Source organism: Homalodisca vitripennis, chromosome 7 (assembly GCF_021130785.1).
Source record: "Homalodisca vitripennis isolate AUS2020 chromosome 7, UT_GWSS_2.1, whole genome shotgun sequence".
Lineage (NCBI taxonomy): Eukaryota > Metazoa > Arthropoda > Insecta > Hemiptera > Cicadellidae > Homalodisca > Homalodisca vitripennis.
Window position 1 is genome coordinate 56,452,501 of NC_060213.1, and position 16,911 is coordinate 56,469,411.

General features: G+C 34.5%; 1 protein-coding gene across 1 annotated transcript in view; it reads left to right on the top strand.

The window, feature by feature from the left end:
• Positions 1-16,911, top strand: part of LOC124365827 (elongation of very long chain fatty acids protein 7-like) — an 89,233-nt gene that overhangs the window by 40,902 nt on the left and 31,420 nt on the right. The window contains exons 2-4 of the mRNA XM_046821876.1: positions 11,820-11,906; positions 15,299-15,489; positions 15,831-15,917. Coding sequence (XP_046677832.1) covers positions 11,837-11,906; positions 15,299-15,489; positions 15,831-15,917 — 348 coding nt within the window. The 5' untranslated portion in view covers positions 11,820-11,836. The remainder of the gene's footprint in view (positions 1-11,819; positions 11,907-15,298; positions 15,490-15,830; positions 15,918-16,911) is intronic.

Sequence of the window (16,911 nt, forward strand, 5' to 3'; positions counted from 1 at the left end):
ATGGTCTCATGTTCTCGTAGTTTGTTTATACATTTATTTTTTCCTCAATTTTCCCGTTGTCATAATGGTTACAAATAAGACAAATGGAAAACTGTTCGCTAACGCTCAGCCAAATCCCATATGTACCATCGAACTCAGTGTTGCTCGTATGAAAATTAAGCCTAGTGCAAAATTTCAAGTCAATATGTCAGTTAGTTCTCGTGATATCGTGTAGACAGACAGACAGAAAGAATTTTTTCCAGTCCTTTGAGTGATAGGCCTATTAATATCCGACAACATAATTGTGGTCATGCGTGCGTATTGACACGGTTATTGTTCAGTGGGCGACAAAAGCGTTAACCAAATCCGGGTATAGACAATCAGCGTATCCAAGCTACGCAAGACAAACATGTTTGTGTGGCGCCGCAGGCCCAGTCCATTACGCGTGCGTGTTGACACGATTATTGTTCAGTGGGCGACAAAAGCGTTAACCAAATCCGGGTATAGACAATCAGCGTATCCAAGCTACGCAAGACAAACATGTTTGTGTGGCGCCGCAGGCCCAGTCCATTACGCGTGCGTGTTGACACGATTATTGTTCAGTGGGCGACAAAAGCGTTAACCAAATCCGGGTATAGACAATCAGCGTATCCAAGCTACGCAAGACAAACATGTTTGTGTGGCGCCGCAGGCCCAGTCCATTACGCGTGCGTGTTGACACGATTATTGTTCAGTGGGCGACAAAAGCGTTAACCAAATCCGGGTATAGACAATCAGCGTATCCAAGCTACGCAAGACAAACATGTTTGTGTGGCGCCGCAGGCCCAGTCCATTACGCGTGCGTGTTGACACGATTATTGTTCAGTGGGCGACAAAAGCGTTAACCAAATCCGGGTATAGACAATCAGCGTATCCAAGCTACGCAAGACAAACATGTTTGTGTGAGGCGCCGCAGGCCCAGTCCATTACGCGTGCGTGTTGACACGATTATTGTTCAGTGGCGACAAAAGCGTTACGGGTATAGACAATCAGCGTATCCAAGCTACGCAAGACAAAACAAATACGCGTGCGTGTTGACACGATACAGCGGGTATAGACAATCCGTATCCAAGCTACGCAAGACAAACATGTTTGTGTGGCGCCGCAGCAGTCCATTAGACATTAAGTTAACCAAATCCGGGTATAGACAATCAGCGTATCCAAGCTACGCAAGTGGCGCCGCAGGCCCAGTCCATTACGCGTTACGATTATTGTTCAGTGGCGTGTATCCAAGCTACGCAAGACAAACATGTTTGTGTGGCGCCGCAGGCCCAGTCCATTACGCGTGCGTGTTGACACGATTATTGTTCAGTGGGCGACAAAAGCGTTAACCAAATCCGGGTATAGACAATCAGCGTATCCAAGCTACGCAAGACAAACATGTTTGTGTGGCGCCGCAGGCCCAGTCCATTACATTCTTATTCCACTAGCGACGTGATTATCCAAAATTGATGGACCAAAACTATTTCGGATAATCGAAATCTCTGATAAGGTGGACGTTCGCCATAAAACACTTGCTTCCAGTAGTATCGGTCTCTAAAAATTGCCAATGGCACAGTGTAGTGTAGTGGGTACGACGGTTATGGCAAGAGAGTTTAGCTTGGTTGTTGCTTGGGTGACTGCTGAGCGATCCTTTCCTTGCAAGCAGCCCGCCTGTCCCGCCATGCCTGGTAGTTCGGAAGTCACAAACCGATGGCCCTCAGGTTGTGATAGAGAAGGCACTAACTTCGCCTGGCAAAGTTAGACATTTTATAACTTAAAATTTAACAACTAAGCAACGGCATTATGCACACCATGACCGTATGCACACACAGGGGTGCCTACGATGAGCCTGTGCTATTATATGTAGCCTTAGAATGTAATTAATTCTTAATGGTAAGGAAGCTAATGCCATTTTGGTATTTAGAGCACCAATTCTAATTCTGATAACGTAATTCTGATAATCCAGAACTTTGGTCCCGCATGCCAGATAATCTTGTTCGTAGTACAGCCTACTACATCGATTAGTCCCTTTTTTTAAGTCTATTAGACTTAATAAAATCAAAAAATACACATTCGGTATTCTGTAGAGTTGTTTTTCTAATAATTTACAAATTTGTTGGCCCAGTCTTAGGACAGAAAATATATGAGCAATTTTAATCGTTACCACGGAAGATTTACACATTTAAAATAATAATTGGGGACATTTCAAAATCAACCAAACAGAAAAACAACTTAAGATAATATATGCTTTTTATATATAATGCATTTTAACGATGCCCAGAGGTAATCACATATTTTTAATCGTAAAAATATAATTTTGTTATAAATAATATCGAAATAAAATTATTGGAATTTAATTATATAAAAATGTTGTTTCTTCAAATCGTATTCATTAAAAACACGTAATTCCATAAAACCCTGATATTCTCTTTAATAAATATAATACTGCAAAATTTCTTAGCTCTTTTTATTGATAAAAATTAAAAATTTATAAAATTACTACCTTGAAAGTATATTTTCCTATCTTTAGAGAAATAATCTTAAAGGAATGTATGAATAACTGGTTAATTCATCTTGAACATAGCTAGTGGTCAAGGACCCACATCCGATTTGCATTATATTGTTTGTACAATCTAGTTTTATTAACGATAAGGGCATATCAGGGAAAAAAGAATCAGTTGTCAGGCGCACTAGTTTTGGTGGAAGTCAAAATGAGAAGGTATCAAAAGGGAAATATGAAAAGATGTTTTTTTTCTTAGATAATATTGTATAGCTTAACGCCAACCGTCATATATATATATATATATATATATATATATATATATATATATATATATAACCATATATAGTGGTGACTTCGAGTCACTTTATCATGTTGTCTGACGATGGTATAACTACTAGCTGACGCTTATCTAACATTTATTAATGTATCTGACAATGGGTCAATTGTATCAAACTAAAAGAATTATAATTTGAGAAAAAGATGTTATGTAATAATTTTAACCCTTTTGGTACCCTTTGATTTAGACCTCCCCCAAAATTAGCGTGGCTGAAATACAGGTTGTGTACTTATACAGTACAAATCGGCTACTAAATTAAAACAACTTTTAGGTTGGTTACAATAGTCTTACTTTCTTGTTTTATTACAAATACGGAGCAAATTTAAGAGTTCCATGAGCTACTTGTTATAAAACTTCATCTCACTGTTTTTGTATCATTTGGATTCAATTATTGTAGAGTTACGCAATAATAAATAATAATAATTTGCATTCAACAAAACTACTAAATAAGACTAGGCAAAAGTACTCCACATCATGTATCGTAACAAGCTTCACCGAGGGTGCAATACAAAATATCAAATGTTTAATTCCTTTTATTCTCGAAATTTCCTGCTGGCAGACGGAAAGACAATCATATAAAAAAGAAGTTCATACGAAATTGGCGCATCATAGAACTCATTCTTGTAAAAATTAACTTTCATGGACAACTTCAAGTCTACAGGTCAGTTCGTTTCCGGATACCGTGCAAACAGAAAGACAGAAATTAAATTTAGCCAACTCTACAAGATATTAGCTGATGCTTAGCGAAGCAATATATCATTACCGTATTTAACAACACTACTGGTGATTAGCAAGGTACGGATGAAATTATTTAACAACGGACATCCTGTGCACAGAGCGAGGCCATACCTGCAGATCTATATCGATGCAAGTAGTTAAAAAATTATCATACTATAACAATTATAATTTTAAAAAAGTCTCATCCGGCGTGGTCGGAGGAAAGAAACATTGTATACGCGGCTGCATCTAGAAACACCTGATGAAGATGCATATTTCAATTTGCATGTTTTGAAGGTTATGTTAACATAACAATGTTGCTGCGACTAACCTTGTGCAAGGTTCCAGTAATATAGCCATTAGAAAAGCTCGAAAACCCCATAAAATCGCTTTTTATTCGCAGCTATCAATTGTTACAAGGCTTTTTAGCTGTTACGTTAATTTTGTTTTCTTCAAAACGAATGGATCATCTTAAAACATTATATTACAAGATAGGAGTCCGCCACACAATGTGTCACGTAATAGTTTCGCAAAGTTGCAAGTCTATGGCTCATTTCATTCTCGTGACGTCCTGTGGACGGACAGACAGACATTCATAGAGACAATTTTATGTACATCCCCTGGCAGTCAAAAGAGCAATCGTACCAGCGATAGGCTCAAGTACCCCTAGGAAAATCCCATGGATGGACATCGTCAAAACCAAAATTGCCTATATAGAAATGAACCGTCATGAAAATTTCAAATCTGTAGATCAGTTCCTTCCCAAGATATCTTGGAGACAGACAGACAGAAATTAAATTTCTGTAGACTCTCGAATGATAGCTTCACTAACGTTCCGCCAATAACCCCAAATTTTGGTTTTAAACATTTCGAGCTTTTCAAAAACTATATCTTAATCTATTCTTTGTCATTCTACAGATAAAAATGTTATAATGATCTAAAAAGCAGCCAATTTTCAATAACTAAACGGATAGTCTGTATGGTACAGTAATTGGGACAATTATTTCACAGTTTCATAAAAACGAGGCAAAATGAAACTTTAAATTGAATGGAGATTAAAACTCGTTCAGGGATATTGAATACGATCGCATCGGATTTGGTTCCAATCAGTGACAAATTACGGTAGTTACCTCGTTCACTTGTACCGCACGTGTATTATTTCATATTTTTCAAAACTGGGCACGGTCGCCATCTTTAAACATTTTAGTTACCTCGTTCACTCGTACCGCACGTATATTATTTCATATTTTTAAAAACTGGGCACGATCGCCATCTTGAAACATTTTAGTTACCTCGTTCACTCGTACCGCACGTATATTATTCCATATTTTCAAAACTGGGCACGGTCGCCATCTTTAAACATTTTAGTTACCTCGTTCACTCGTACCGCACGTATATTATTCCATATTTTCAAAACTGGGCACTGCCGCCATCTTGAAACATTTTAGTTCTAAACCCTTAAAAATGTTACTTTGAAAAATATATTTATATTGCACAATATTGTAATTCTTGCACGCAATTTTATGAGAAGGAGATCGTCCATCAGCAGTTTCAAACACTGGAGTAATTTCAGAAGTAGTAGGACCATTATAACGCCGCTGATCTGCAGATGGTTCATGGTAAAATCGTATCAGAAAATTTATTGGCGAACTATTTTCTTTAAGTACAAGGGCTTTTTCCCTATCAAGTTTCTGATACATAGTTTTGTATTAAAGGACATAAGGATTGATTTACTAAGCAGATCACTCAAGTTGGTAGGTGTCTATTTGACCAAACCTTTGTTAGCGTCATGTGACATTCTCATTTCATTACTTTTGGCAGAATCAAGAATATATAACTGACCATACGGAATACTTTGGGAATCGTCAGAATGTAATGGAGAATTTCCGTGATAAACCATCGAAAGGAGTAAGGACCATAGTTAGGTGGTAAATCAACTTTTGCACCAAATGATTGTCTCTGAAATTTTTAGATCTTTCATTGTTACCAGAGAATAACTATTTCATTTCTTCAAGTGTAGTAGAAGGTGGAAGTTTGATTTCTCCATCATAGCAACGTAGAGTGATCTTTCTAGCTATATTATTCTCAGGTTTGAAATATAATGCTGAGCAATACTGAGAAACTCCCTCGAGGCCACCTACAGAGTAAGGCTGGCATAAGTAGATTCAGAAACTACACACCTTGAAGCAAATTTAAACTTCTTAATACTCCTAAATACTCTGCTATCTCGCTCTTTTTGTGCTTTGGCCTTTGTCTCACGGAGGCCTTTCCTTCAGTCCTCTTAATGTCAGGATCAACACCCACAGAACTTATATCAAGTGTTTCCCTCATAGGTGTTTTAGAACTATCCTTCAGGACACTACTATAATGCCCATTATCTCGGTTTCCAGAGAATAGCAAGTCATATAGTCCCTCCAGAACCCAATAATTAGCAATTATTTCACCATTTTTCTGATAAACTCTAAACAAACCATTTGTAAATAGCTCACTCTGAGGTTCAGCATGTCCCGCAAACTGGCCATTGAAGCTCATTACACTTTATGATCAGTAGCATTTTTAATACTTTTCATATGTTTCATCCCCAACAATACAATTTTTAAATGCACACCACTTGTGGTGTGGCAATGTGGTCAATATCAGTCAAACGTACCTCATGGTGTCTATTTTCAGTTCAAAATAAATAATGAGAGATTGCCCGAAAAACCATGTTTCCATCACCCATAATGGGAATCGCTTCAAAATTGTTGATTGTTGAAGAACCACACGTCATTAAATTAGGATTAGCTGGTGGAGTTACCAGTCGTCTTCTTTTAGATGGATCAGGTGTAATCAAATCAGCATTATCAGAGACTTGTCTTTTTCTTGTGGTTAAATGACTGCATGTCATTAAATTAGTTCCTTTTCTCTGCAATTTTCGTTTTTCATTATTCCTGCGAGCGTCTTTAGTTTTCCTTCCAAGACCCATAATTCAAAGTACAAAATACTCACAACACTTTTAAAGCTACTAAAGAAATAGATATATATCAAGTATATATATATGTATATATATCAAGTATTATACTAGTATATATATATACTAGTATAATATATTCAATTTATATAAATATAAGTGGCAAGACCAACAGCTACATTAAACTCAGATGAACAGGTTAAAATAATCTGAATCTAAACAAACCTGTAGCTGATACTGAATGTTAACAAACCTCTTTTGAGATGCCTAATGTACATCTGACAATGGCTTCATGACTTTAAAAATGCTTTTAAAAAACCAAAAAGTTAGGTCGAATGTATGCTAGGTCTAACTTTCCTCAGTCTCAACCTATTTGAGTTATCAGTAGCTTAGAAAAAATCGCACATTTTACTGAGAATTCTTAAATAAAAACGCAGTATGCAGGCCCACTAACAACGGAGAAATTGAAAAAGAAATGGTAACAGAACGTTTCAGATCCTCAAAAGAAATGTATATAAGGAAAATATGTTTGAGTAAAACGTAAAAAATACCAAAGCTAATTGACTTGTAATACTGCTATAAACAAATACCTTTCATTTAAAACCAAAATGAAGGAAATCTGCCGGACAGAACTGCCGTACTGACTGTGATTAGATTTTCATAAATTCTTTTAATATATATAACGTATTAAATAAAATGAATTATACTGGTATAATACAGTTCGATAGATGTTTTTTTTTTTTTTTTTTTTTTTTTTCATTTTGATCCACCCCCTCTATACCACGCGCATAACTTACACTGTTCCAAGTTTTACGTGAAGAAAATATTACTGATCCATCTCAACATCAGGGATAAACTAGTAACTCTAGTATAAACATTACATGTATTTTATTAGTCTTTAAACATTATTTGTTTCATATTTCAGTTGTTTGGTAAATCGGTGTTAACTGGTTAACGCTAATAATAAAGGCGTTTTAATCATGTATTTAAAGATCGATCGGAAACCATCTTGAAAGTTTAAAAGATATAAAACCCCCGAAGTAAAAAAGTTTTGTTAAACAATTTAACGTATTTTGTCTTCGAAGAACAGCTGTTAAGATTAATTTTTAAAATTTCTAATGTAGACTATAAAAGGCTGAATGCTAGCAAAAATTCAGGTATTTAACTGTCTTTCACCTCTGCATCTAAACATAGAGGTTATTGGCCTGGCTATATCAGATTCACAATTTTGAGATAAAAAGTATCGTCTTCTTATGGTACTTTATCAGTTAGAACGACCTATGGTCATGTAAGTTCTTGTGAATTTAGGACTGGCATCCTGACTACTTTGAATTTATGACTAGGTATCTCCGTGGTAACCATATGAATTTCAGGAAGTGCGAAAAATGAGTACCAGACCTCAAAGGGTTGCGCTGGATTTATTATCCTTCAACCCTTCGCTCTTGTGGGATACTGTTCAATCAACCAAGAATAAACTTTTAATACCCCTTCTCCTATTATCCCTTTCCTATTTTATCCTGGTTACCTCTATTTATGTATATGATGCTGGCAATGTTGAAAAAAGAAAGCAGCTGGTTTGCTGTACATAGTGGAAAATCATTATGGACATGAGAGATGTTACTCGCCCTTTGTGGTTTATAAAACACATTTTATGTTTTCCTAAGAAAAGAAGCTGAGAAACCGCTCATTACACTTAGGCCTAAAAAGACCTTCGGGCTGCTTCCGAAGTGACAGGACATTCAGGATGGGTAAGGGAGCGATGGGGTAACCTCCTGTAGAGATACTTGAGGAAGAGTTGCTGGCATGATATCTCGATCATGTCACCTTTCAATAGGGGAGACCATCACTTTTTTATTAGCTGTTGTCAAATTGAGCAGAGGCCCTTGTGTATACATCAACTTCCGCAGTAGTTTAGACCTATCAACTACCTTTCCGATATCTTTACATTTTCATTTAGTGATGTGCCGCTTCTGGACATCCATACGAGTGTTGCCTAGATTTAAGTGGCACTGCTATTTACCAGTGTAGTTTTAATGGGAACGTAATGAACCAGCCATAAATCAACTCTTTAGGTGGTTTATAAAGCACATACGGCATTAGTGCAAATTAATAATTGTATTATCAAAAATTATTTTTTATAATTTCGTATTTAAAATAAATGCTAACAACGTATACATTGCTTTTATAGAGAATAACTACTAAGAACCTTGCACATTACTCGACCTTGTGTGTTTTCTGTACTCACAGGACCCTGTACCGGACATTTCCTGTACTTGCACTGCAACACAACATTAATTGTACGGTACGTCTTTAAAAGGTCGTAATGACTTTTTTCACCAGCCAGTGCAGTACTCAAAGAAATCTTTTGTTGTCATTTGAATAACCCAGGAGTAGTTACTTTACCATCCGCCGGGCGGGAAGTACCCATATAAAAGACATTACTTGAACATTCCGCTCGGCTACGGTTGGAGGCAAGTAAACCATATTATGTAAATGACGTCAACTTGTGTGAACATAAGCATAGTCAAGAGCCAGCTCTACTGGCGTTAATCTTGGTTCTACTCTCATAAGAGCAGTGTTACAAACACTTTTACGTCCTTAGTTATGGGATATGGCTCATTTTAAGTACATATTTAATGTGTATCCAAATGCGGTTGAATTTTTTCATTGTTTTTTAGAAACCATTTGTTTTTTACTTAAAAATATACACTTTACAAAGTGCTAGAAGGCGTTTGCATGCGTATTAATTATATCTCTTAAATGAGACTCTCCAAGTAATCTGCGTTCAAACGCGAGATTATAAATGTGCTTGAAGTTTAACATTACTCTTATGGTTTAAAACCTCAAGATCGTCCTAAAATAGTCGGCTCTTAAGAGTCGATATTACTAAAAGTTATTCTAAAGTTATATTTTAACCCAAGAGTCGATAGTTAATGTGTATCAGGACACGGCCTGGATATTCCAGAAATCGATAGATAAATGTTTCTTAGTAAAGAAATCGATCATCAATTGCGCTAGGTTTGGTAGATGTCTAAATGGGCAGGTATCAAAAAAAATTATGGTTGCCTGTAAAGTCGGTTTTACGGGCGAAGATTTCTACGTGACAACGTCTTTTTCTCGGTAGAATATTTATTGATATGAATATTATTAAATTGCACAATAGGAACAAGGAATTGAATGAAAATAAGAATTACACAAATTTTAACTATAGAAATATATTTTGTTTACTAAAACATTGTACATAATTTGAAATTAATTAAAATTTGTTATTGTAAATGGTAAAGTTGAATAAAACATTTACTAAAATTGGAATTTGAAATTCTTGCTAAACACAGTTAAATTCTAACTCCGCGCGTGGTGATTGGTCGGTTTAGTTCGTTTGTTTGGTCGCACTGTTATGACAGGTTAGAGGTTATAATTTGTTATTTTAAATGTTTGACTAGCAATACGCGCTGTTTCTTCTCAATCGACTGAATTACGATTGATTGCAGAGTGATTTAAACTAATAATTTACTTAACACTATCAACATTTGTCAATAGTATGACATAACCTATAAACTCAGTTTCTCAACTTTTGTGTCAATCTAACAATTAATCAATCAATCATAGTTTACGATAATGAAATATCAGTGTACAATTATTTACCTTTATTGTTGTAGTTGTTGTAAATGACGAATCTAAGCACTCCACATTTTCACGAATAAACATAGTTATCTCCTTTATCCCGTGCGGATCCCGTGCGGCGGACCCACAGTTATCTCCTTTATCCCGTGCGGATCCCGTGCGGCGGACCCACTGGACGGGCATCGTAACGTTACCGGGCGTTACACTTTTTCATGAGTGACTCCGAGCCGCAACCTAATTTAAGACGTTGTCACGTCAAAAGGTTAAAAGTATGAAAGTATGAAATGAACACTTTTAATCGGCTCATATTTTTCTTAGCTTTACACACTTCAAATCAACCATCAGATGCGTAAATAAGTGGTAAATTTGCGTCAGCCAACCATATAGAGATCATTAAGTAGCGAGTTACATTCGATTTATGTCGTCTGACGGCGATACAACTCTTAGTTGTGTCTGATCCGTTCAGTTTTAAGTGTGTCAAGCTAGGAAAAATACAACCCAAGACAAATGTATCGTTTCATATTTGTAACCCTTTTTATACTCTCCCTAAAATAACAGGGCTAATCTATCGATTGTTTTACCTCAGTGAATATCCCTCTATCGATATGGAGGAAAAAAGGTTGTGTGCTTATACAATTCAAATTTGTTTCCGGTTCCTATACTACGAATATTGACGCTACGATCTAACGGTGTTATTGAGATGATAGCCTAATCTTAAGATTGAACAAGTATTATCCGGAAATAATTAAGTAATTATCCGGAAGGTAAATATGTATGTATCTTATTTATAAAATAAAAATTAACCTTCTTGAGAGGAAGTGTTTGTGGTACATGTGGAAGGTAACGTAATGGAGTATAAATTATTGTATGGCAGGCGGAAAGTAACCTTCTATTATATACATTTGCGTCTTACTAGCGGAAAGTAACTTTCTGGAGGGGAAAGACGGGAAGTAACATTGATACCATAAATTAATATTTCCTTCTAGCTAAAAAAATGACATTAGAAGCTTTGTTGGCCCATAACACACTTAGCACAATATCTGTTTTCGATCTATAAAGCAATCATTTTCTTTATTAATTAAAGTATCACGGTGGCTGAATACTATGTAGCATAATGAAAATTATGTTGCTGAATTTGGTGTAACGAACATAATAAGAATATATAAGTTCATTCTTACTGTAACAGGCTTAGGTTAAGATTTTGGACTCTAAATTAAAAGACACTGTCGATGACAATGTACATACCAAATTTTTAAATCCATAACTAATTAGTAAATGCTTACTGTTTTTGTGCTCAGAACTTGGAGGGCCTTAAGAAAATATGTTTCTTTTCAATGAAATAATGGTTTATATTTCACAGTATAAAAACAAAGATATCGGGAGTTATCTAAACATTTTACAGGAAATTGTTACCAGTTAATATCATATTATGGACTTTTCCTCTTCTACAGATATTACCTTGCTTTAATTATATGAAGATTACTTTTACAAATTTGCACAATAATCGCCATAACGGCAAACGTGCTCCATTATCTACTGAGGCAGACAAACAAAATTATCCTAATGAGTAGCTGTATGTTTGTCAAATTTTGAAAATATAAGTTTTGAAGCCCTACTCAAATTGTTATTCTGAACTCGTAAATATAATCACATACGCACAATTCTTAACACATGTGTGTGTTCTGCAGGTACATCCAGGGAAGAAATGAACGTGGTCATGGACAACTTCACATACAACGGCACTCTTCGTTCTGTCACTCAAGTTTTGTACGAAGGTAAATTTGCTTTACTTACTCTCAATTTTTGGATAGCAAGCTTAATTGCTCATTCACACAAATTTTCATTTTGGATTTGTTTACCAAGTTAGATCAGACTACAGAAATATCACTGTTTTTTATGAAGAATCTCCAACATTTTAAGATTAACTTTTTTGTCCAAATATATATTTCTGATAGTAAATAACAATTTTGAATAATTAGCCAAATTAAGGGTTTCTCTTACTAAATAAAACAATTTCCAAAAATACATGTATATAAAACTTACATAAAAGGAGTGAATTTTGGTGGCTCTGAACTTTAAGACTGTTTACCTTCAAGAACGAAATTTGAAGATATTAGCTCTTGCAACTTTAAAATACTCAAGAGAAATCTCAAACATGATTGAACATTACATTTGGATGGATTAATATTTTTTTATTTATGAACATATTTCAGCTCTTGATTTTATTCTGATTTGACAGTCACGTCAAAAGGGAATATCTGATAAATACGAAAAATTAACTATAAGCGCAGAAGGGTTTTGTTCTCAATTAGAGCACTCGCATGGATTTTAAATGGCCCACTATGTAAATCCAAAGTCTCTATACACAATAATTATTGGAATATGTCAAATAATAAGCAATATTTATTAATTTTAAATATTATGCAACAGTAACTTATTAAAAGTGTGATTTTTTATAATATAGTGTTTGTTATCAATATTAAATTTCCAAACGTGGTGAAGGGTATTATTTGAAGGGTAGTTTCATACTTTTAAATTATTAAACCATCAATGAGCAAATAGTTTCTACGATGAGTTTAATCATAAAATACTGATTAAAGCGTTCCGACACATTTCACACATTGTAGAGCAGGATAACTAGATATATTAACTTGGCTGTTGTTTAATAGAACAGAGTTGAGAGATTTAACCATAATTATTGTACCACAGAGAACACATAATGTGTTGTTTATACCGACTGACGTATATAACCGGTGCTTGCGGTTTATTATAGTCCTCAGCAAACTGGAACACTGCTGCAATCTGGCAGCAGCGTGTTGTACCACAACAGGTGTTCATTTCGTCGCGTAACATAATTGAAATTTTTAATAGCCGCCAACGTAATAACAACGTTGGATGAGCTTTAATTAATCCTAGAAGTTCGCGTCAACATCAGTTCGCTTCTGCTTTATTAGTTGACCTTTTCTTTCTTCCGTGTTTGCTGAAATCAAGTAATTAGTTCTTTGAATGTCTTAATTGACGTTACACTCTGGAAGGTGCTAGTTAAAATTAAAATTGTGAAATTCCTTAAGGAATTTTAAGTTATTGGTGTAAATAAAACTAATTTTGATTGCTTTAGCCTTAAAAATGTGAGTACGCCTGACGGGATTCTTGTTGTACAAAAATTAATTTTTATTTTACAATTCCTTCTTCACTTTCCAGTCGTTTCCTTCAATCTACACTTATATTTCCTTTTGATTTATATATATGTATATATGTATGTATGTATATATATATATATATATATATATATATATATATATATTATATATATATACCTCTATACATAATAATTCTGTGTCACGATTTTCGTTCTCCAAAACCACTGAACCAATTTCAATGAAATTTTGTAGATATACATTGTTTGGTCTAACTTAAAATATAGGATAATTTTATCTCGATTAATAAAACTATATTTTTATCATGGATGTAAGGATTTTATAGATAAAGAGATGGATTCACTTTTAGAACCTGTTAAATGCAATCAGCTGTTCAGTGTCATCATGTTTAATTAATTTAACCACAATTTTCAATTCCTTTACATTTATAGTCTTACAAGTACTATAAATGTAAGTATAGAGTAAGCTTATACTATATACTATAGAGTAAGCTTTATAGTAACGTCACTTCTTATATCAATCTTTTCTGCGACCGCTGTTTAGCATAGAGTAAGAAAATTTTCAGATAAGAAAATTAACAAGTTTAATAAAAAATATACTTTAAACTGTACATATTATCAAATGTTAAGTAGGCAGTACTTCGTTAGTACTGTAATGATGATTTAAAGACAAAGTTACCATCTAACTTTTACCATATACGTAATGTTACATACTTGTATGTTATGAAACCCATCTTAGTTGCCTTTTGACAGAAGTAGGCTTCTCTGTCCAAAAATACATATATATATTCTTGATCAGGAAACCAGGAAAATTTAACTATAGAACAAAAAACATAAACATACACTTTTTCACAGATTTTCTTGGTCACGGCAACAAGACAAACTCAACATTGGCGAAGTAAATATAATTAAGTGCTCATACGCGTGCAAAGCCTACGAAACTGCAGGCGAAACCGCGACCAACTAACTATTCAACGGCACACGTTTGGTAATCAAAATAACCATCGGAAATTCTATTGAAGCAACCATTTTGACTGGAACATTAAAGGGAGGACTTTTCTCGATGCCATGTATTCCAATGATACCGTCAAACACCACAATATCATTCAAAAGTCTTCAGTTCCCTACTAGATTAGCATTGGCAATGATCTAGTAGGGATCAACATTTCAGACAAATCTGAAAGCCTGACTACGTGCGTTTGTGGCACAGATTTTTAAAATCCATGTTTCTCTTATGAGCAATTATGTTGCATGCTCACGTGTTAGTAAACTATCTAATTTATTTATATTAGCAAAAGTCTGATTAACTAAAAATATTGTGCACCAAATAGTGCTTGATTGAATTTCTAGTCATAGTTGTAAATTATAATAACATAATTGTTTGAAGTAAGAATCAACCTTTTCATAAGTTACATGATTAATGAAATTTCATTGATATGTAAACAATAAAGAATCTTTGTACTACTTACTTATTATTTATTGTACTTAAATTTAATAAAATACATAATAATGCATACTTTTTATATAATGTTGACTTATAATAACCAAACCAAAGCGAAGCGTGGTCGAGTCAGCTAGTATGTTATACATCTATCTTATTATTACCATATCATTTTCAAATTCTCTTTGCACATGTCTTTTTAATTAAGATATTTTTTATTTTCCGTTTTTCACTCATATTATGTTTATATATTCCATATTTCCACTTTTTTCCTTTGACTTTTGTATTTTGTTGTTTGGTCTTATAATTTTATGTTTTCTCAATTCCTTTCTTCGCCTCTAAATACTTTCTTATCCTCTCGTTGTTTTAATTCATACTTACTCAGCTTTGAGACATTTTATTTTTCAGTCCGTCTTTTTAATTTTTTTTTATTTCAAATGTTATCTCCTGTTTTTAAAGTTACCTTTTTATGTTTACTATTTCTTATCGTCTGTGATATTCCCAACTTTTCTTAAAAGTTTCATCCTCAACTCTCCCAATCTAATTTCATACTTTTCATACTATTCCAGATGCCCTTGTCGACTCATGGGTACTCACCTCCAGCCCGGCTTCCATCGTAAGTGTTGTCGCCGCTTACCTTGTCTTCGTCCTCTACGCCGGTCCTAAAATCATGGAGAAGAAGAAGGCATTCGACCTCAAACTTGCGATGATGCCGTATAACCTCATACAAGTCGTCTACAATTTCTACCTGGTCGCCATGGTTGGTTCTTTAGATATATCGAATTATAATGTAGATTATTCCTCCTCCCCAAACATATATTTATATACTCTTTTATTTTTATTTTCTTTAAATTGCTAAAAAATATAACGATATAGTTACCAAGTGTAAAGTGGTATATTTAAAAATTAGATACGGTTACGTATGGGATTTTCAAAACTTGGAGACTAAAGCTTACCTTTAATACCAGTTTTACAAGCTCCCAACAAAATTTGAAGCAACAGCAGCAAAAATGCGTTTATTTTACTCATTTCATTAAGTAGGCCCTATAAAAATTGTTATTTTAGGTAATATTTTTTAATGTATTTTCCATATTGTTTCAGCTATTTACAACTGACGGTGCTCTCTCCTACCTAATGAAACATTATTGCCATCCTATCGACTCTCGTCTTAATCCTCTCAGGCTGGTGGTAAGTGTTTTTTTTTCTGAAATTATACATCTTAACTCTCCGTATAACACTAGGCGATTTTCCCTGGAGATCAGAGGGCTAAGTGTGTTTGGTAGTTATAAAAACCTTACTTTTTCAGAAATTTTTATTTGTTGTACCCTTCTATTGAACTTTGAATTTTGAGTCGTTAAAGTACTGAGCGTAAGTTGTGAATGAGTTATGGATGCTCTCATGAGAGCCAAAGCACAAGCGTAGACCATCAAGAACTCCCAGGTTGAGACGTGAGTGCACAGTTTGATTTTGGCTTATTGGATGATGTGAAACACTAACTCAGAACGGATTACCACATTATTTCAGGTTAGATCAAACTCTATAATTTTAATTTGGTTTATTGACGACTAAAGCGTTAACCCGAAACTTTTAATCACTTCACTTCAGGTTGCATGAAACTTTACAAATTAATCTTGCCTTAATGGGTGATATAAGGCACTAACTCTATGCGGCTGGTAAGTTACTTCACGTTATTTCAAGTTACACCAAACTCCAAAATTGTATTTTACCTTCTTGGATGATGTGAAAAAGTAAGAACGGATTACCACATTATTTCAGGTTAGATTAAACTCTATAATTTTAATTTGGTTTATTGACGACTAAAGCGTTAACCCGAAACTTTTAATCACTTCACTTCAGATTGCATGAAACATTACAATTTAATGTTGACTTATTGGGTGACATGAAGCACTAACTTTATGCGGCTGATAAGTAACTTCACGTTATTTCAAGTTAGACCAAACCCCACGATATGATTTTGGCTTATTGGATGACATAGAACACTAACTCTAAACGTCTTATCAATGTGTTACAAACTATTTCGCTTTAAAACGAGCCATTCGCTAAAAATTGCTTCTACAGAAGGGTTAGGCATGTGCAACTGAAGACATGCTTGCTTGAAGTATCGAAAATAATAAGGTATGAAATCAATTTATTGTTCACTGTATTATTCATTAAGGTGAAT